General features: G+C 43.7%; 1 protein-coding gene across 3 annotated transcripts in view; it reads left to right on the forward strand.

The window, feature by feature from the left end:
* The first annotated feature begins 274 nt into the window (after positions 1-274).
* DHRS7B (dehydrogenase/reductase 7B) overlaps positions 275-21625 on the forward strand; it is a 28797-nt gene continuing 7446 nt past the window's right edge. Inside the window, exons 1-2 of one of the 3 annotated variants that reach the window (XM_061599208.1) lie at positions 275-431; positions 16666-16841. In XM_061599208.1, the coding sequence (XP_061455192.1) occupies positions 412-431; positions 16666-16841 (196 nt within the window). In that variant the 5' untranslated portion in view covers positions 275-411. Of the gene's footprint in view, positions 432-468; positions 541-7839; positions 8154-16665; positions 16842-21625 lie in introns of those variants that run through there. The other 2 variants (XM_061599209.1, XM_061599207.1) reach the window with 2 other exon arrangements.

Below are 21625 nucleotides of genomic sequence, written 5' to 3' on the forward strand. Positions count from 1 at the left end.
TTAGGACTGGATCCTACAACGCACCGTTAGGTGACCATGAAGACACCTCCCCCCCCCCTTGTTAACCTAATGAGGAAAACCACTTCAGGATTTAATGAGCACAGCTGTTCTTTCAGTAAATCTTGCCCTCACAGACGTAACAGGTACAGATTTATTACGTCTGCTTTCCCTGTCATAGAGGCAGAACTCCACACGCGAAGCTCATGTTTTCTGGAGGGAAACAATATATGCGGACCTTCCTTAATTTAGTCCGTTGCTTTTTGATTTCTTCACCTCGCGCCTCGACGCGCGCTTCCTATTGGACGCTTTCCTGCCAGTTCCGCCTTCTGCCTGACAGGAGAAGGTGTGCCTTGATTGGGCCAGCGGAGAAGGGGCGAAACAAAGGGTCAATCTGCTTCCGGATGTGTGGTCATGGTGACCGTGGTTGCCAGGTAGAGTGTGGAGTTAGGGGGGCGGGGAGGATGGGCCTGGACGGGGGTGCTTGCCTGGGCTTCGTTAGGTCAATGATGCCTTTACTGGAAACCACGGGGCGAAGAAAGGGTAGGGATGAGCGCTCGCCCCCAAGGCTTTCGTGCTAGGCGTATAGTGTGTCAGACTGGGACCGGAGGAACACTGGAAGCTGCTTTATACTGAGTGAGACCATTGGTCCATCTAGCTCAGTGCTGTCTACACTGTCTGGCAGCAGCTTTCCAAGGTTTCAGTCTTTCTCAGCCCTACCCGGAGATGCTGGGGATTGACCCTGGGACCCTCTGCTTTGCAAGGCAAGATGCTTTGCCACTGAGCTGGGGTTCTAATTCCCACCCAGCTATGGAGGTCATTAGCTAACCTTGGGCCAGTCACTGCCTTGGAGCCTGACCTATCTCACAAGGTTGTTGTGAGGGTAGGAGAGGGGGTGTGAAAACCCCGTAAGCTGCCCTGAGTTTTGTGGAGGAAGGGTGGGATAAAAAGAAAGAGAATAATAATAGTAAGGATATGTTGGTGTTTTGGGAGGGGGGACACTGGATTTGGGGAGAATATGGGAAAGGTGTCCTTTGGTCTGGATGGGGTAGGTAGAAGCTTGGGGTGTTGGAGCGACATATTGTACCCATGTTTGAGAAGAAGTGGGAAGGAGCCCCAAGAGAGAGAGAAAAAGAGGTGTGGCAGCATGTTTCCAAACTATTGACAACCATGCATGTGTGATTTGAGCTACTGTTATGGGCTACCCCTGTGTTTTCAAACTTCTGTTTGTAATGTTAATGTGCAGTTCTGTGCAGAAGTAACTCCAACTGAATTCAGTGGAAGGTGGATATAGGCTTGCAGCCTTAGTAGTTGTACAATATTTTAAAAAACACTGTTAACAATTGGGACAGCAACAAAATGCGGCAGTGTGGAGTATGTATGTTCAGGGTTCGAACTACTCCTTTCCCTTCCTGCCCCATACACACACTCGCACACACTCACACAGACACATACAAGCGATCAATATTCTGTGATATGTGCCAACGGAGCAGGGCTTTTTTTTATGTTTTCACCTTTGAGGTATGTACACTTGTCCCCAGTCCTAGCTGCATTCAAATATTTGATTTCTCCATTAATATCTATGGGCAGCTCTCACTTCTGTCTCAGGGGATATTTTGAAGGAAGGACTCCTTAAATCCTTTACGTGTATATGTGGTCTCCTCCCTTGCCAGCCACTCCATCTTCCCTCCCCCACCAGATTGTGTTTGTTATTCCCCCTTTAGTTTGCAACAGATATTCTCAATTGTAGGAGGTCAAAGGAGTGGTGGTGCCATTGTGTTTTGATGAGGCTGCTTTTGGGGGTTGCCACCTTGAGGGTTTTCTCCTAAAGACTGTTTAACCATCTGCAATCCTTGAGACTGTCTCAAGTCTGCTGATGCCTCTCTTGTGAGTGGATGGTGTGGTGTTGGCTAAGTACACAGGACGGCTTGAATTGCTATTAAAAGGAATGATGATTCTATAGCACTGTTTTGCAGCCTGATCCTAATGAGAGCAAGTCCTACTCAGTTCAGTGAGATTTAACTTCCCAGAAAGTGTGAATTTGATTGCCTTTTTCTTGCTTCATCCTCTGTATGTATGTTGGGAATTCTATATATTCAAGTTTGATTTTTCTGCATAAATCTGTAGATGCTGTGACAGACAGGATGTTGTGCCTGTAGTAGGATATACTGTGTTGTAGGGTATTGTTTTCAGTAGTATGTTACTACTCAGGATTGGGAATTAAGCTATGACACTGAAGAATCGAAATCAAGGATGAGTGGGTTTGTTAATTCTCTCAAGTTCTAAATGTTGTCCCTTTTTTGCTGTTTAACAAGTAGATGCTTGTTATGTATTGATGACGTACTGAATCATACATTGAGCAACTTAATTCATGTTATGTAACTGTTCAGTGGCAAAACATTTCAGTTATGCAACTGCTTGAAAAGGTATTTGGAAAGGGAGAAATACCATTCAATTTTATTGATCACATGAATTCAGAGGACATAGCCAAGAATCCCAACTTACTCCTACAGAGCACTAGGAGCTTGCAAGATGGAGTCGTAAGTCAAGAGATCAAGGCTTTGTGCACACATAGAATTTGAAATGCACAGGGTTTTTTCCACAGTGTGCTTTTGTACATTGCAGTTTGCAGTTGTACACACCTTCATAGGATAATATCATATGAAGCAGCAGCTACTGTCCGTGTTGTCTGTACACACAGGTGGGTGTGTTTTCAAACTCCCCCTCAATTAGTGTTTCCACAGACCTTTTAAAAATTTTCACAGACTTTTGAAAGAGGAGCTGGAAACTGGTGTGTTGATATACAGGGATATATATATCGGCATTCAGAGACAGCTAAGTTACTGTACTGCTTCTTTTTTTCATTCTGTTTCATTCTTAGACAAGTTAAATGTGGTAAGCAGGAGCGGCACAACCTTGCAACATCAGTAAGTCTTCCTCAATTGGAGGTAACCTGAGAAACCCCTCTCTGTGTGCAGCAAGGGCTTCAGAAGTGCATTCTCAGCATAAAACATATTATAACCATTCCAGCAGAATGTGCTTTAGATTGGCAAATAGTGTGGGACAGGACAACATGGTGATGATGTTGTGTGGCTAGTACCCCAAAAAGTGTTCGCATCAAGCACTCTGCACATCAACAGTGTATATACGCCCTTAGAGAAAAATAGTTGGGTTAGCAGAGCATTGGCAAATATCAACCATTTACTTATTTTATTGAAGTATCAGCTAAAACTAACAAGGCATTAGGTACCAGAAGCTAAATCTCAGTTGGATAAGTTCTGTAAAAACATACAACTCAGGAGCTGACTCCTAGGGTTGATAAGCCAGCAGAAGCTTTGCTCTGCCATAGCAGGGCAGTCTTGAAAGGCTGCAGTAAACCACAAATAGAAATCTAGATAAGTTCCATTTTTGGAAAAGAGGTTAACACCCTTCACAATGGATAGTTTAGAGTACAGACCAGCTGGTGGAAAATCAGCTTAAAATCAAAAAGTGTAGGCTTAGCTTTCCATTCAAGCTCAGTGTATGCTTCGGTTTTAAGTTTTGAAGGGCAGCACATAACGTAAAGGTAGGCCTCAATCTAAGTTAAAGTTTCAGCATTCAATTCAGTTTAAAGCCAGGTTAAAAAAACTAGTCCTGTTTTCATAACTAGAGCACCAATTACAACTTAAAATTAGACTGTAATTTAAACTTTAAAAAATCCCTCAGTTCAAGCTTAGTATAATATTAAATGTCACATATAAACTAAAATATAATGGAGGCTTCAGCCTATGTTAAAAGCTCAGCTTTTGGTTCACTTTCAAAATTGGTCAAAAATTAGCTGGGTCTTAAAACTTCCCCAGGGAATCAGACCCTTTCATTCCCAGAGGGCTGAACTGCCCATATCCTCAGGTTCATCCCCATTTTCTGCTCCCCTGACAAAAATTCCACATCCTCATGTTAATGCCCACTAAATCACCAACCATTGTCAACTCCTGTCGCAAAAGTCCCCATTCCCATCCCATATTTCTACTCATTGGAATTGAGTCCAGCCCAGTAGTTTGAGCCATACCTCCTTGTATTTTTCAGATGAGGCCCTCCTGATCTAATTGGCTTTAGCAACAAAAGGGAAAGCTAGCTGGAGCTATAAATTTAGGGCAGCCTAGCAAGAAGAGAACCTGCTCTATGAGCTGGAAGGAAGCTCCAGCAGACAAAATGTCAGTGAGAAAGCATTAAGGTAACAAATGAGTTAAGCAGTTGTGCGTGGAGGTCAAAGTAGATCTCCCTTTTTTGAACCTAACGAATCTCAAGATTCAAAGTAAATTAACTCAGTAAGCAACAGGTAGGCAGGTAGAAAGCCATTAGGGGTGTGGAGGCTATCCAGAGTATTGTACAGAAAGTCACATACATGACTTATCTGCCTGCTGGAAAAAAATTATGAGTGTGTGCTTGGTGCAATAAGTTCCTGGCCCTCAGGAAACATTCCCTTGAGGCCAAGATAACAGAGCTAGGCAATGAAAGTGGAGGATGTGATAGCCATTCAAAGAGGCAAAGTGCCATAGGGTAAGATGCACATGCCAGAGACATTTGGAAAGAGAGACAGCGTACAGGTGTTCCTGGGCCAATGCTAGAAGCCTCCAAGCAAAGATGGGTGAGAGCTGGAGTGTTTGTTTCTAAAGGAGAGCATTGATAGTGGGCATAATGAAAACCTGGTAGAATGGAGAGAACCAGTGAAATACAATTATATCTGGGTGCAAGCTCTAGAGGAAGGACAGGGAAGGTCTGTTTGTCATAGCGCCCAACAAGCTAGAAATCTCCAAAGGGGCAGACTCCTCCACAGAGTCGCTGTGGGTGGCAGTTGCAAGACCCAAAGTAATTAAGTACTGGGAATGTACTACTGCCCCCCACCATATACACACCAGAATGCCCAGGGTGATCTTGAGATGAAAAAATGAAATTAAGGAGGCATCCAGAGTAGGAACTGATGTAGTCATGATGACTTATCTTCATATAGACTGGGTGCATGTTTCCAGTCATAGCAAAGAAGTAAACCTAACAGGCAAAACAAATCTTGCCATTTAAGAACATACCTACAGCCAACAGACATTTCTATCAAACTTTAAAAAGCAGGGAAATTGGGCAGCTATAGTGAATGCACCAAGGGAGCAGAAGGCCTGACCTCTTCTGTGAGATATTGTATTGACCTACAAATCTGTAAAAATGCAAACATAATTTAGGTTGGTCTTTCACAGTCCAATCCACTTCCTGTGTAGCTTTGAAGAATTTGGCAAGATGTGTCCCTGAGCATATGGTGAGTGGTGGCAACACCTGCAATCAGCCCAAATAACAGAAACAAGATACGTGCTGCATTCTGCTGATCTTATTTTAGCAGGGAGGAAGCAATAATATTGACAGGTGATATAGTTCAGATATTTACTTTAAATATGTTTGGTTTACTTTGCAATTTTAATGAAATTTCCTATGGTAAATTATTTTCTTTTGCTTCTGTTTATGTGAATATGTGAAGTACAGCAAAACTTTGCATAACTTACACTAAAAAATTCCAAAAACAATTGTGGAGTAATGGCACTGATTATTCTGCAGAGGAATGTCTCAGTTTGGACAAGATTAAACAGTGGGAAGTGAAATATATTCTAGCAAATTTCTAGGTGTGGAGGGGAGGGAGAGGGGGGGAGAGAGAGGAGAGGAGGTGGAAGGAGGGGGAGTGGAAAGGCAGATCTGATCATTTGCATGCTTATTGAGTTCAGTGGGATTTACTCCTGTGCAATCATGCTTAGGATAGGTGAAGCTGACCTGGGAGAGTGACAGGTGGGGGGAAGGGGCAGGGCAGGGCAGGGCAGGGCAGGGCAGGAGATTGGGTGGATGAGCTCTGGGAAGAGGGAAAGCCCCTTTCCTCTTCAGAAGAAAAATGTTAACAGTATCATTATTTTTCAAGATTTTGCCATGTTTTTATTCTACAGCAGGCACATGTAGTCTCCCACCCAAATTTAAACCAAAGCTGTCCCTGGCCTCATCCACACCAGGCATTTATTCCATTTTAAACAGTCATGACTTCCCTCAAAGAATCCTGGGAAGTGTAGCTTGTGAAAGGGTGCTGAGAGTTGCTAGGAGAGGCCCTATTCCCCTCACAGAGCTACAGTCCCCAGAATTCTCTGAGAAGAGGGGTTGACTGTGAGACCACTCTGGCCACTGGAGCTCTGTCACGGAAATAAGAGTCTCCTAACAACTCTCAGCACCCTTCACAAACTACATTTCCCAGATGCTTGGGGGGAAAAAATGAGAGTTTAAAGTGGAATAAATGTCTCACATGGGTATGGCCCCTTGATTAGCCAAGCCAAACAGCTGTTAGTCTGGCTTTTAGAACACTGGTAGTTGGTTCTTACTGAGCATGCCTGCACTATCATAGACTCAAATGTTAATTTTCTTAAGTTAATTAAGAATCAGCCCTGCATTTTTTTTTAATTTTTAAACTGCAGAAGATGAAGGTAGGAGTACGAGGCAAGGTCAGTAATAGGATTACAGGTACTCTGTGAACATGGCTGATTTTCAATTAATTTCAACCAAGTATGAGACCACTGACAGAAAAAAAGTCCAACAGCAGTCTGGATTATTTTACTCTTGTTTTAAACTTTGAACTCTGGATTCTGTCAGTATTTTGTGTATCACCATGAAAACTTAGGGAGTAGTTAAGCAAACGTTTCTAAGTTCAGGACTATACACTAAGATTTTGTTTTGAAATGAGCCTATGGGAAGCAGCATAATGGCGTGGGGGGTATTTGCAATTTAACATGGTGGACTGTGAAAAATCCATGTTGGCTATAGTATATAGCCACTCTTGCGGCTGTATAATTTCCAAATTGCTTTTGAAGACTGTGCTGTGTAGTTGTTGATCATGGAACCAGCCAGAATGGAGGCAACCCTGGGTTTAATTTTCAGTCATGCTTGGGATCTTGTGCAAGGTGTAAGCATTGTTGAACCTGTTGGGAGCAGTAACCGTACAGTGCCATAAAATTCAACATACAGTAGGGCCCCGCTTTACGGCGCTTCACTTTACGGTGCTTCACTTTACGGCGCTTCGCTAATACAGTAGTCTCAGTTAGACGCAATTAGATGAAAGCCCCATTCATACAGCACTTGTTCCGCTTTTACGGCGGTTTTCGGGCATTGCACACCATTTTATTCAATGAGTTCTGCTTTTCAGCGGTTTTTGCTCTACGGTGGGGGTCCGGAACGTAACCCGCCATATGAGTGGGGCCCTACTGTATATGTAAGTGGATAATTGCCAAGTAAATTCAGCACAGTCGCATTTGACGTTAAAAGAGCTTCTCAAAGATCGGTTTTAAAAAAAAAGTTGAGACAGTAATATAAATCCAGTAATATAAATCCAGTTGGAATGTAAACCACAGATTAGAAAAAATACCACTAGGGCAAAGAGGATGCCAGCATGCTTAATAAGCAGCGTCAAGAAAGCTATTAAAGGCAAGAAGATTTCCTTCAAAAAAAATGGAAGTCTTATCCAAATGAGGAGAACAAAAGGGAACACAAACTTGCAGTTCTTCTGCCAAAGTAGACAGTAACGTATGCAGAAAAGAGAAAAAAAAGAGCATCTCAAGATCCAAAGTACTGATATCTCAAGATCCAAATACTGCTGAAAACATTCAGAGCAACAATACAAAATATTTAAATACATTAGAAGCAAGAAACTGACTAGGAGGCGCTTGAACCTTTGATCAATAAGGAAGCTGGACAGAAAGATGGCAGGTGGAGAATGGCTGGTGGCCACTCGCAGCTAATAATCACCTTGCTTTTTCGTTATAGGTATATGGTGTCCATTCCATCGCAGAACTGTATATTGAACCAGTATAAAGGGTTTTTTTAAAAAAAAAAGTCAAGGGAGGACACAGTATAAGTGCCTCTGAGCTCATCTTTCCAATTCTTCTCTCTAAACTTAAATGACCTCCTACATCTGAAACGCGATGGAGTGTTTCTGAGCCTTGTTCTTGGAGGCTGCCCTTGATCACTTGTGCCAACATCGGACTAAAAGTGTAAGCTTGGCAGCCAGCCATTTCCCTATTTAAATTTGTCGACCCTCCGTCAAAACGTTTGAGGCGGATAGCAATGCAGGACACACTTCAGGGAAAGCAGGTCTACGTGAAAAGGTAGGAGCTGGTGTGTGTGTGTGTGTTCTTCACACAGCGGGGTGACCCGATAAGGCCTTGTGCTGTTTTACACAAATGGAAACATACCCTTACGTCTTGTTCTTTTTATAACAGCACCGTTCACTCTCTGAAAACTACCTCTCCCTAACATTTCTTTTACTTGGGGCATTTCTTTCCCCACACGTGAGGCGTAAATCAAATCTCTGAACCTCCCTCCATATTTATCATAAATGTCTGATTCTTGTGTAAATGCAGGAGAGAGAGGCAATTGCAGTGCAAATGAGCATTCTGACCAGTAAGGTTTGTAAAGCCTTTAAGGGCTCTGCCTTGCAAACCCAAGAGCTGCTTTAAATTTCGTATGTGGAAGACGCCCTTGGAGGACTATTTTATGCAATTGGTTGGATCTGATGGAACAAGTTCAGGAGCATGGTTTCCCCACCCCCTTTTTCTTAGCTGGATATGTTGTCGTTTGAACACTTTGTGCAAAGGAGTTCTACATGAACTGCAGCACAGTGGCTTTAGTAACATGTCACTGCTTCAACGGCTTAGGAAGGAAAGGCTCAGTTTAAATGTGTTGATGTGGGCTAACTTAAATAAGATGCATGATGAACCAGTTGGAGATGTGTTCCATTTACGGTCATGGCAATAACTGGTCAAGTGACCAGCCAATTGAAATCCAGCATGGTTCATAAGACATGTGCCATATAGCAGAATGTAATATCCTCCCATGTTCAGATTCCTGTACTGCATGGATTGCAGTCCATTCTCGATATGGCAAAAGCCTAATTGAGGATATTTAATGTAAATCGGTTTTAAGTATCTCGGCTAAGCAGAAATATTTAATGGCTTGGGAAATTCCTAAATACATTGTCAGGAAAGATTATAAAATTTGAGGCTTTTAAGTTTAGAAAAAAGGCAAGTAAAGGGGAGATATTATATAGATCAGGGATAGGGAACCTTAGGTCCTCCAGATGTTGCTGAACTACAACTGTCCTAGTTCCTGGTTATTGGCCATGGATGCTGGGGTACCTCACTCCTGATATAGTTGGATACCATTATGCATGGTATGGAGAAAGCGTAGAGAGAGTTTTGCCCAGTGCTAGAACCCAAATGGAGCAGAATGTTGGAAGATTCAGGGCAGACAAAAGTACTTCTTCATACAGAGCATAGTCGAGCTCTGGAATTTGCTACCACAGGTTGTAGTAATGACCATCCATGGCTACTAGTCACGATGGCTAAGTTCTTCCTCTGCTGTTGAAGGTAGGATACCTCTAAATGCCAGTTGCTGCAAATCACAGTTGGGTAGAGTGCTGTTGGGCTTCCCGTAGGCATCTGTTTGGCTACTGTGTGAGAACAGGATGGTGGACTCGATGGGCTCTTTGGCAGAGTGGTTCTTATGTTCTTAATTTTGCAGGTGGTACATTGAAAATCTGGCGATGAATAACCTAAGAGGGCATTCTTCCAATCTGAAATTGACTGGTGGCCTTTCCCTTCTCCTTCGCTCCCAACAGCCTGTCCATCAGTGCCAACCTTGGATGGATGTTGTGGAGAACAAAGAGAACTCCTCTGCATGGGATTGTGGGATGTGTGTGTTCCTGTTTGTCCTGCTGTATTTGCTTTACTATAAAAAAAAAGATTGCTGACAGAGTGATTCTGTTGGGAATAACTTGTTCATAAACAATCTAGAGAGGGATGAGCAGTGAGGTGGCCAAGTTTGCTGATGATGCTAAATGGTTCAGGGTTATTAAAACAAAAAGAGATTGTGAAGAGCTGCAAAATGACCTTTCCAAACTGAGTGAATGGGTAATAAAACAGCAAATGCAAGTTAATGTGAGCAAGTGTAAAGTGGTGCACATCAGGGCAAAAAAAATCCAAATTTCACATATACGCTCATGGAGTCTGAACTGGCAGTGAATGACCAGGAACAAGACCTTGGGGTTATAGTGGATATCTCAATAAAGAGGCTGGAAACTGCCCTTCACCCTGAAGTTCCCCTCCCCTCATTTACAGCAGCAGCAGTGACAAACCTTTCGTTCATGCTATGCAACACAGTATCATTCCTGCATGGAGATCCATTTCTAAGGCACGTAGGATCATCTCTAGCTACTGTTGTTCTTGTTTTTGGTGATGATGATAATAATATGCCCACCATACATCTTATGCAAAAAGTTCGTAGCACATGCTCTTTCAGTAATCCTCACACAACAGCTTTATAACATAGGTCAGCTTGAATTATCTCCATGTTGCAGACAAGAGAATGGTGGCTTGCTGAAGTCCACAATAATCCATTCTCCTTAACAAGGGTGATGATATCGGGAGCAGACCACTACAGTATACAAGCTCTCAAAGGCTGTTCCCAACAGTCTGCTCCTAAGCATGCTTACCTGGAAGCAAATCCTATTAAGTGTACTTAGGACTGCAAACAGCCAGTTTGCCTTGGGCTCTCTTCTACCTGAAACACTTTTTGCTGCTTTGAAATTTGTCTTCAGTCCTCTCAACTGTAATAAACTGGGACAAGAGAAGTTGGAGGACGAAAGCAGAGATGGGGAGGCGGTGTCACTCCAGATGTTGCTCGACTGCAACTCCCATTTTCCCTGACAAATGGCCTTCCTGCCTGCGGCTAATGAGAGTTGGAGTCTAACAACATCTAGAGGGCTACTGTTTGCTCCTGGCCTAAAGGGTGTTGTTGTTGTTGTTATGTGCCTTCAATGGATTACAACTTATGGCGACCCTAAGAATCAGCAACCTCCAAGAGCATCTGTCATGAACCACCCTGTTCAGATCTTGTAAGCTCAGGTCTGTGGCTTCCTTTATGGAATCAATCCATCTCTTGTTTGGCCTTCCTCTTTTTCTACTCCCTTCTGTTTTCCCCAGCATTATTGTCTGTTCTAGTGAATGATGTCTTCTCATTATGTGTCCAAAGTATGATAACCTCAGTTTCATCATTTCAGCTTCTAGTGATAGTTCTGTTTTAATTTGTTCTAACACCAATTTGTCTTTTTCGCTGTCCATGGTATGCACAAATCTCTCCTCCAACACCACATTTCAAATGAGTTTATTTTTCTCTTATCCGCTTTTTTCACTGTCCAACTTTCACATCCATACATAGAGATCGGGAATACCATGGTCTGAATTATCCTGACTTTAGTGTTCAGTGATACATCTTTGCATTTGAGAACCTTTTTTAGTTCTCTCATAGCTGCCCTCCCAACTCCTAGCCTTCTTCTGATTTCTTGACTATTGTCTGCATTGTGGTTAATGACTGTGCCAAAGTATTGATAAACCTTGACAAGTTCAATGTTCTCGTCAGCTTTAAAGTTACATAATTCTTTTGTTGTCATTACAGGCGGGCCCCGCTTATACAGCAGGTTCCGTTCCGGACCCCCGCCGTAAAGCGGAAATCGCCATAAAGCAAAACCTCATTCACTATAATGGGGCGCGTCGCGTGAAAATGATGCGAAAAGGGTGCAAAACGTCGCAAAAGAGCAAAAAATAAATTGAAAATGAAAGCCGCTGCATCAGCGGAATGCCTTAAAGCGGAACGCCGAAAAGCAGGGCCCTACTGTACTTTAGTCTTGATGTTCAGCTGTAGTCCTGCTTTTGTGCTTTCCTCTTTAACTTTCATCAGGATTCGTTTCAAATCATGACTGGTTTCTGCTAGTAGTATGGCATTGTCTGCATATCTTAAATTATTGATATTTCTCCTTCCAGTTTTCACACCTTCATCTTGGTCCAGTCCCGCTTTCCATGCAATATGTTCTGCGTATGGACTGCCTTCAAGTCGATCCCGACTTATGGCGATCCTATGCATAGGGATTTCATGGTAAGCGGTATTCAGAGGGGATTTACCATTGCCTCCCTCTGAGGCTAGTTCTCCCCAGCTGGCTAGGGCCTGCTCAGCTTGCCACAGCTGCACAAGCCAGACCCTTCCTTATCCGTAACTGCCAGCTGGGGGGCAACTGGACTCCCTGGGACTATGCAGCTTGCCCACAGATGGCAGGGCACGTAACCCCTGAGCCACTCACTGTGGGGGTGATCTTTAGCTGGCCCTTGACACCGAGGGACAGCTGGTATAGCACAGTGGGGAGGAGAGCCTGGCTGGGAGTCCAGAGTCTTTCAAATCCCTGCTCGTGTCTCCTCCATAAAAATTTTGTAGTTGCCTGATTGAAAATATCCCATTCCTGTCCATTTTAATTCACTCACGCCAAGTATCGTAATGTTGATGCGTTCCATTTCTTTCTTGACAATGTCTAACTTTCCCTGGTTCATGCTTCTCACATTCCATGTTCCTATTGTGTGCGTTGTACAACTCTGGACTGTTGTTTCGCATCTTTGTGCATCAGCCTCTGGGCTTCCTTTCGGCTTTGACCCAGCTGCATCATTAGTCACAGCACTACTCGTACTTGTCCTTTGTTCTTCCCCAGTAGCTCATTGAGTGCCTTCTGACCTGGGAGTCTCATCTTCCAGCACTATCTCGTGTTGCATTTTGGATACTCTGTTCATAAGGATTTCGTGGTAAGAGGTATTCAGAAGTGGTTTACCATTGCCTTCCTGTGAGTTTGGCTGCATCCTAGTCTGGTGTCTCAGCTTTGACCATTCTGCCTTGGGTGCTCCTGCTAGGAGTCTAGCCTCTTGGTCTAGACTCCTGACGGCATTGCTCTCAGATTCTTCAACACTCTCAAACCCTATCACCACATTAAGGTGTGCATCCTAAAGGGGGCCCTAAAGGGTATGAACACCATTCTGACAAAGTTAAATGCTGTTGAGACCCAGTGATTTCAGTGGGGAATGTTCACCGTGTGCTGAAACCAGTGGCCTTTAAAAAAAAAAGTTTTATTTTTTATTTTCAAATAATACAGAAAAGGAACTATAACATATTTCCCCTTTGCCAGGGATTATCTCTGGCCTTTGCTTTGCATCTTGTACCAATAAATCAAATCTGATCTTCCTTGTTCGTTCCCACCTTCATAACCAGCTTATTTATTTCTTCACATAATCCTAAAATGCAGAAAACTGAGCATGGTTCACTAGGTGATACATCTGGGAGATCAAATGTGCAACATAGCGTGAAATGGAGGTAGCTTTTCTTTCATGAGTGGCTATTCCAGAGCACTCCATGGCTTTTAAAGCTCATTCCTAGGGTGTCCTTGGAAACGGCTTTCAATAGTATTCTTACATTTTTTTTGACAATGATGTTGATTGAATGCTCTCCCTGTAGAAAATTAGTCTCTAAAGTGACGAAATGGAATTCCTTAATCTGGCGCCATGTTTATTGGGGGAAAACCTTTCTCCAGAAGCGAGAGATCCAGAGTGTGGTAAGGAATTTTCTCTGACCATGGATCCAGAGACTTGTATTCCTTGGGCACGGCTATTTACAAGGTGGTTTGCCATTCCCCCCCCCTCTGTTTACCTGTTCTGTGTATGTTGCTGCCTTCTGCTTTCAGTGGGATTTGTTTCATATTTTGCGATACCCTTAACATGTAAATTGTTGATATTATGGTAAGACTGAGAATTATTATGAGGAGTTAAATAGTTTTTTGAACTGCTGCGTATTGGTAATGCAGCTGTTTCATCTAGTTGCAAACTTGGGTTGGGTAGTGAGTGCCAACAGGGCTGGAGCCAAAACAAAGGCAATGGGAAACAAGGCAGAGGTGTCAGCGTGATCAGGGAAGCCCAAGGTTTATAGAAGTACATTTTTTAAAAAAACTAGTGGGGCTGTGCCCCCCTGCTCGCTTCACTTGTCAACCCTCCACCCCAAAACACACACAAACACACACAGAGAGCACTCACAAACGCGCATCCCAGACACCCCACTCCCCTCGCTAACCCCCCTCGCAGTTCCCCCCCATGCCTCCAGGCATTGGCGCACACTGGCTGCCATGGGCCCACTAATGCTCCTTGCCTGATCCTGTGCTGCATTGCTGCCCTGAACCGCCTTTTCCCCTTGACAGATGATGCTGCCACCTGGCTCCAGACAGCATGCCGAGCCTGCCTCCCCACCTAGGTCATTTACCTGCATTCCGTCCAGGCAGCCATTGCCACTTACTCCCAGCCTCTTGCCCCCTCTTCTCCCACGTGATGGTGTGATGGCTTAGGAAACCATTATATAGTTAGATTAAATAAATAGAAAGCCTGAAGAGTCCCCCACAAAAAAAATCAGCTGAATGAGGTTGAGCATGCTTGGTGGTCACAGAATTTTGATCATTTATTGGAAAAAACAAGGGGCAGGCAGTGGAATGCCCTGCTTGCGCTCCTTACAGCTTACACTTGCTTGGAAGAGGTCTGGAGGTCTGGACAGGAACACTGCCGCTAAGTTGTGAGGATAACTACCATATTTTGTTGCAAGTCCCACTTCAGTTTTATGCATTTTGCATGTAAATAGTATGAAGTGCTCATAAGTCAGGGAGGAATAAAAATGTACAGAAGTAAATGGCCACATCTACACCATACATTTAAAGCACTATTTTACCACTTTAACAGTTGTGGCTTCCCCCCAAGAATACTGGTAAATGCTGGCTGAATCAAATTGGCAGATTGCCATGGCTGAAAAATTGACTTTCTATCTAAAAGTGGCCAAAAGGAAGGCCAAACCACTGGACTTTTTTTTTTTTTTTTTTACTATTTGGCACCCGTTCATGATCTATCTAGAGGCAGAGAGACACGCACTGGATATGCCTTGTGCTTTCCTTCAACTATGGGACAGCGGCTAATTCTACACTGAGGACCCTGCACTTACCTGTTAAAATTCTTTCTCTATTGATTTGTACTACAGCATCAATAAGTGTTACTGATGCAATGATTATGTACGCTCAGTGGATTCCTGGTCTGGGGGCGGGGGACTGTTTTCTAATTGTATTTTTTGTATTTGTTTTGTTACTTTTAAAATAATAAAACATACTTTAAGAAAAGAATCCTGAGAAATGTACTTTGTTAGGAAACGCCCATTCCCCACAGAGCTATAAGGGTCCCCTAACAACTCTTAGCCCCCTTTACAGATGACAGTTCCCAGGATTCGTTGGGGAAAAGCCATGACTTTTAAAGTGATATCATAGTACTTTAAATGTATGGTGTGGATGTGGCCTTTGTTGTAGGGAACTTTTCACCCCAAGTTTCAACTCCATGTAAAGTAGGGACATCTGATGCTGAGGGTTTATAGAGCATTATAATCTAAAATTCGTCATAGAGAAAATGACAGAGAAAAGGGTAAGATGTGAACACAGAGATAAACAGGGGAAGAACGTGTGGTTAGCTTTCAGTTCCATTAATGGTATATGTTTTCCCAGCTAAGCATTTCTTTGCCCCAAATCCTCCCATGCCCTCAATCAGAAATGCATGTTTACTGTACCTGTACCTACATTTACCACGTAAGAGGACAATTTGAAGGATGGAAATGGTTTGGGAAAGGGTCAGGTACCACTTCCTTCTCCATCCACCCCCTTCTCTGAAACTGCTTTTTTAAAAAACCCTAGCATTAAGACTCCATTACACTTACTGTACATGATGTATAGTTAGCCTTGCCCCCTGGAAGTCTGCTTACTTCTGTTTGCAAATGCCTTTGATCCTTGGGTTGCTGTGCTGTTTTTTAAAGAGCAGCTGTCCTGTCTGTTGTCCTTTTATATCTTGGTATTCTGATGAATATGGTAGACACCTCCCCCTCCCTTTCTCTCCCTCTCCTTTTTTGCCTGGTGGCCCAGAAGTAATTTGTACTTGCCCTAGGCAAGTAGGCTTATTTATTTACAAGCCTGACTAAATTGATATGCTTGCGTTTGAATATTGGCTCTCTGGCAGAAAGCTTGTGCTCCCAGTTTGCAGGGCTGACATCAAGTATGACTGGGCCCTTGGGCACCATCCTGCCCTGGGCCCGCGACACTGTAGCCCAACCCCCCCATGGGCGGTGCAGACGTGTCCCACCTACCTATCCTGTCCCTGTGAATAATGTGCATGCAGCGCATGCATGCCTGTCATCAACCAGGATGGCGGCGGGGGCTTCCACTTTAGGGGCATGCACATCATCCACAGGGATGGGAGAGGTAGGTGGGGTGTATGTGTGGGCTTATTGAAGCCCACACTGACTGTATTGGGGGAGTGCCTGACAGTTCCCTTTCCACAATCTGTGGCAGGAGCAGGAGCTGATGCTGCCATGGATTGTGGAATGGGAGTGCTACCCTCCCACCCTAAGGATGGGCCCTTCAAGGGTCCTCAGCCAGAGCCTGACTTGACTGCCCTTTGATGCTGGCCCTGCCAGTTTGGGTCAACACAGACTACTCATTTCAATACCTATAGTTTGAGAGGTGACTGGCAATGTCCTGATGCAAAAGGGGTGAGAAGGGAAGTTGTCCAGTGGAGCCCAGCACAATTGCTTCCTTGTTTACTGATTTTACGTGTTGCCAAACTGGGGCTGGGGAGCTGCTTTGTTGGGCTGATTCTGTTGCTTGTGAAAACAGATGAATGGAAGGGGGTTTGTGATCAGCCTGTGTAATGTACTTTTGTTTTCTGCTTCTTTCCTGTCTAGGAGGAACAGCCATAAAAGAAAGCTGATGGATCTCACATCCATGGTCGTTATTCCACTGCTTTTTGGCAGCTTCGGAATCTTCAGCCTCTTCTGGCTGCTTCAGCGACTGCGGGTGAAGGCCTATCTCAAGGATGCTGTGGTGGTGATCACAGGAGCAACATCTGGACTAGGGAAGGGTAAGTTTTGGAGACATTTGGCATGGCAAAGGAGGAGGACAGCTTGTACAGAGCCGCACATTATTCACCATGTTTCTTCAAGAAGTAGGGCTGTTACTAAACTCTTTCACACTCCTCAAGGTTAAGGTCAGCTTTACAGGATCAGATTTCATGCAAAGGAGGAGAGAACTGGAGGGATTTTTTGTAGCATCACTTAAAAAATGTATAGGTAGAGCAGGTAGGAGTCGAGAAGAAACAGAACTGCTGGATGTTATATATGTATAATGGGGAATTGACCAATTGTGTGTCTTTATCTGTAGGTATAACCTAAAACTTATATAGTACCCAGGAGATGCTATTCTGTTAAGTCTGCTAAGTCTACTCATACTCCATTTTAAGACATACCAATTCATACTTTATGGCAGGTGTGGGGTACCTTTCACCTTCCAGATGTTGCTGAATTACAGCTCCCATCATCCCCAAACATTGGCCATGCTTGCTGGGGCTGATGGGAGTTGTAGTTCAGCAACATCTGGAGGGCCAAAAGTTCCCCAAACCTGCTTTATGGCTTTAACACAGCTTTTCTCTCTTCTGCCTCCCCCCTTTGCTTAGTATCCATCCTGATGAAGTGTCCTGGAGAACTCAGAAGCTTGCTCATTCTTTTGTGACATTTTGATTGGCCTAATAAAGGTGTTGCCCTACTTTGGATTTTGGGATTTTTCTTATGGGCCAGTGTGACTACCTTTGATTTTTGGTGACAACATGAATCCCAAAGCAGCATCAGATACACTTCCCAGGATAATTTAAATTACATATGTGTATATATATATATTTATAAGTAACCCAGCAAGCAGAAATCAGAACACTAGTTGCATTGCAAAAACACATTGCTTACGTAAAACAACTAAGAGTTCAGCAAGATACAGAAGAACCCCCAACATACATTCCTTTCTACACCCTCTGAAGTCATCCATCCCAGAATGGTTAAGGCTGAGCCAGAAATCTTTCCCATCTCTTCATTGCCCATCTCTCATGCTGTGACTTCCTCCTTGTTTTTTTTTCTTGGAAAGCACAAGGACCTGCAAAGCAGGGGTGTTGTGAGGTGTGGTCCAGGACCCCCAAACTCCAAGTCTTTTACACAGGCCTTAGGTCACCTGTCCCTTCCCCCACCCTGTTTGTAAAATATGTTTATTTTTATTACAGCATGACTGGGCACTCTGCAAAGTGCAGTGCTGGTGAGATCCGAGCCATCTCCTACCATAATTTGCTCAGAGGCGCTCTGTTCATTTATACAAATTTGAGCCATGAGCCTGTGCCCTGAAAAATAGTTAGCAATGACACACCTTTCTTGGTGGGGAGAGGGAGGCTCCATTTATCTTAGGATTCTCTTCATCCATGACATTTTCTATCACTCACACATACACATGGGGGAACCTGCCCAAAAGTTGGGTAACAACTGCCTTAACCTGTCATTTCCATCTTGGATGCAGGTCACAGCTGGCGATGTCAGTTTCAGGTGTTCCTCTACTCTGATCCTTCTACTCCCATGAGCCAAGAACTTTCTCAAACTGTCAGGGAAAGGGAAACATTTAAATAGCCTTCTGTAACTTAATTCACTGGCATCTTGGCGACAGAGGAGCAAGAAGAGGCACGAAGGGGAAGTTAGATTTGTGGCAACAAGAGGACAAAGGCATCTGGAGGACAATAGAAGAAGTATAAATAGAGTACATGGTTGTGTACACACCATGCATTTAAGGTTCATGACTTCCCCCCATCTGGAAACTGTAGTTTGGTAAGGGTGCTTGGAATTGTAGTTCTGTAAGGGGTATACGACAGTTCCCAGGATTCTTTTGAGGGAACCAAGCACTTTAAATGCATGGTTTCTGTGCAGCCCAAGAAAAAAAGGAGTCACTGCAGACAACAGAAAATAGGGGCAATGTGATCAGGCGTAACCTGAGCACACCAACCAGCATAATAGATTTGGCAGGCCAAAGGACTCATGTCAGAGGATAGAGCTTTGATCGTAGGGAACAAACACTGAGCATTCATCAGTGAAAGAAGCACTATGGGAACCAATGAGAGTTTTAGTTGCATCAAAAGAGAGAGAAGATGGAGTTTAATTTTATTATAAATAAATAAGATTTCTTTCCCACCCTTTATTACAAGGTCCCAGGGTGGGTTTTAACAATACAATAGACAATTATAAAAACAGATCAGACGGAGCAGACTAGTATAGGTTTAGCAATAGAGGTGTGCCCCACTACGATAAAATGTCTTCATGGTCCAAGGGCAGGGCAAAGAGGGATGTCTCAGCATGCAGCAGAAGCTGTGCAATGAACAAACCAGATGCGCTTCCCTGAGGTGGGAGTTCCACCATTTAGGGGCTGCCACAGAGAAAATGCCTGGGTGGCCATTCCGCACATTTCTGTGGGTGAACTACTATACTAATTGCTATTCCAAAGACGAAAGTGACAAGATTTTAGAACATGAGAGGCTATGTTGGGGCGGGGGAAGAATTCAAGATTACACCAAGGTTTCAGAGTGTCAGAGGTGGAAAAAGTGTACATTACAACTTGGGAGCCCTCATTCTTTTGTTTTAATTTTATTTTAATGATCATCTTTTTTTACATCATCGCAAGTAGGTCATGAATTTGTTTCCTTTGAGACGCAGAAGCTGCGTTAAGGTCACCTCTTTTCCCGAGGGCTATTTATTCATTATGACACACGTGTTCAAAATGTGGCCACAGGCCCATCTTCACAAAATACCCCCTCATCATCCAAGAGAGGAGCTGTGCCTCTATCTTGTCACATGTGGAGGTGGAATAACATGTGATAGGAAAGATGAAAGCACTAGTATCTGTGGGAGGAGGAATTACTCAGCTAAATCTGTTTTAAGCTCTGTTTAAAAGTCAGGGTAACAGAGGCCCCCTCCAGACAAGTGTCCTTTTGCGGTAGTATTCTACACCATGTCATTGACATAATGGTGTAGTGGCTAGAGTGTTGGACTGGGACCTGGGAGACCAGGGTTCAAATCCCTGCTCAACCATGAAGCTCACTGGGTAACCTGGGGGCCAGTCGCTGTCTCTCAGCCTAACCTACCTTGCAGAGTAGTTGTGGAGATTAAATTAGGAGGGGGACAACTCTTTGGAGGGACTGCGGATCACATAATGGGAAAGGTGTTTCTAGGACCAAAGAAAAGCTGTCAAACTCCTCCCTTCTTATTTTTGCTGTTGCCAGGAGATGTAATGTTGTTCCACTTATAGTATTGAAAAGTTTGTTTTGTTTGCTGTTATAGTTTCTGTTTTATTATTCTTGTTGTTATGAAATTGTTCTTGCAATTGTTAATTTTGAGTTATATTGCTGTTCCCTTTGTTGTAAACCACTTTAAGCACATTTTTGTGTGTGGAAAAGGGGCATCCAAATAAGATTTTGATGATGAAAAATGAATGTTTGTTTTAAAAGAAAGCCCTTCCAAGCTTTAATAGAGTTTACCTATCCATGAAATAAGGACCTGAGACGTTTTTAAAGTTTAATTTGCAGCATCAACAGCTATACATTTTCAGGGTGCTTAGTCTTGTGCTAGAGGTCGAGTGATGATAACTTTCTGTATGAATTATTATTAGTATTTATTAAATTGGCATCCTGCCCTTGTTCTTGAAGGGGACTAGGGCAGCAAACACCAAAAATTTAAAATCACACAATTTTAAAAAAAGAACATTTAACAATTGCATACCCTCCCAGCTAATTGTTTTGAAGGTTGCCAGGAATAGTGCCCTTCAGCCATCACCTGGGTAAATAGGAATGTTTTAAAATTCCTCCCAAAGGTGTAACAATAAGAGAGATAGATGCCTGCCAGGGAGGGCATTCCTTAGGCAGGGAACAGCCACTGAGAAAGCCCTGCCGCAGGACAGAGCCAACTTTGGCAGCAGCCAGTGGCGGCAGCACCACCTTGAGCCCCCACCCCCATCGATCGTAGGGCCAGAGATGGTTGTAAATATGACCTGATGTAGCAGACATGCAGGAATAAGACTGTCCCACACACATGGAAGGCACAGGAGAATTGTGTTCTGCAGTAGCGTCTCTCTAGTGCTGTGGACAGAGCATTGGGCTTCTACCAGGAAGACTCCTGTCCTAACCCCTGCTGAGCAGGCATGGCCAAGGGCCGGGGTGATGAGAGTTGTAGTTCACCAACATCTGGAGAGCAAAGGTTCCCCGCACTTGATATACCAGCCTTTGAATCAAGAAATTAAATTCAAAATTGGACTGAGGCAAATAAAGCTTCAGATGTATACCAAAATACATGTCTATAGCGATTTTTAAAAATTGCATGAATGCTAGTTCTGGAATGTCGGGTGGGTAACCTGTGGCCCTCCTGATATTGCTTGACAACAACTCCCCTAAGCCCCAGCTAGCATGACTAATGGCCTGGAATGATGGGAGTTGCAGTCTAACAGCATCTGGAGGGCCACAGGTTCCCCACCCCTGTGATTGGATCACCGAAATGATGCTCATCCTCCTCCAATCCCTCACCACCGCATCCACTAGGAAGCATTAGAGGAGCCCTGCTGCACTCTGTGGCATAGCAGGACTTCTTTTAGCCTGTCCTGAATCTCCCCCATTCTGCTTCATTGGTTGAAACTGGGTTTCAGAATTGTTTTTGCCAGGGGGGATACTTCAATCCAATTTCCCACAATATGCTTAATTTTATAGATCTCAATAATGTCTTTGTTCTTTTTTCTAAACTAAATCGGTCCCAAACTAATCCTGATCATTTTGGTTGCTATTTTCTTTGCTGCCAGCTCTAT

The sequence above is a fragment of the Rhineura floridana genome, chromosome 17, assembly GCF_030035675.1.
Source record: "Rhineura floridana isolate rRhiFlo1 chromosome 17, rRhiFlo1.hap2, whole genome shotgun sequence".
NCBI classification, from domain to species: domain Eukaryota; kingdom Metazoa; phylum Chordata; class Lepidosauria; order Squamata; family Rhineuridae; genus Rhineura; species Rhineura floridana.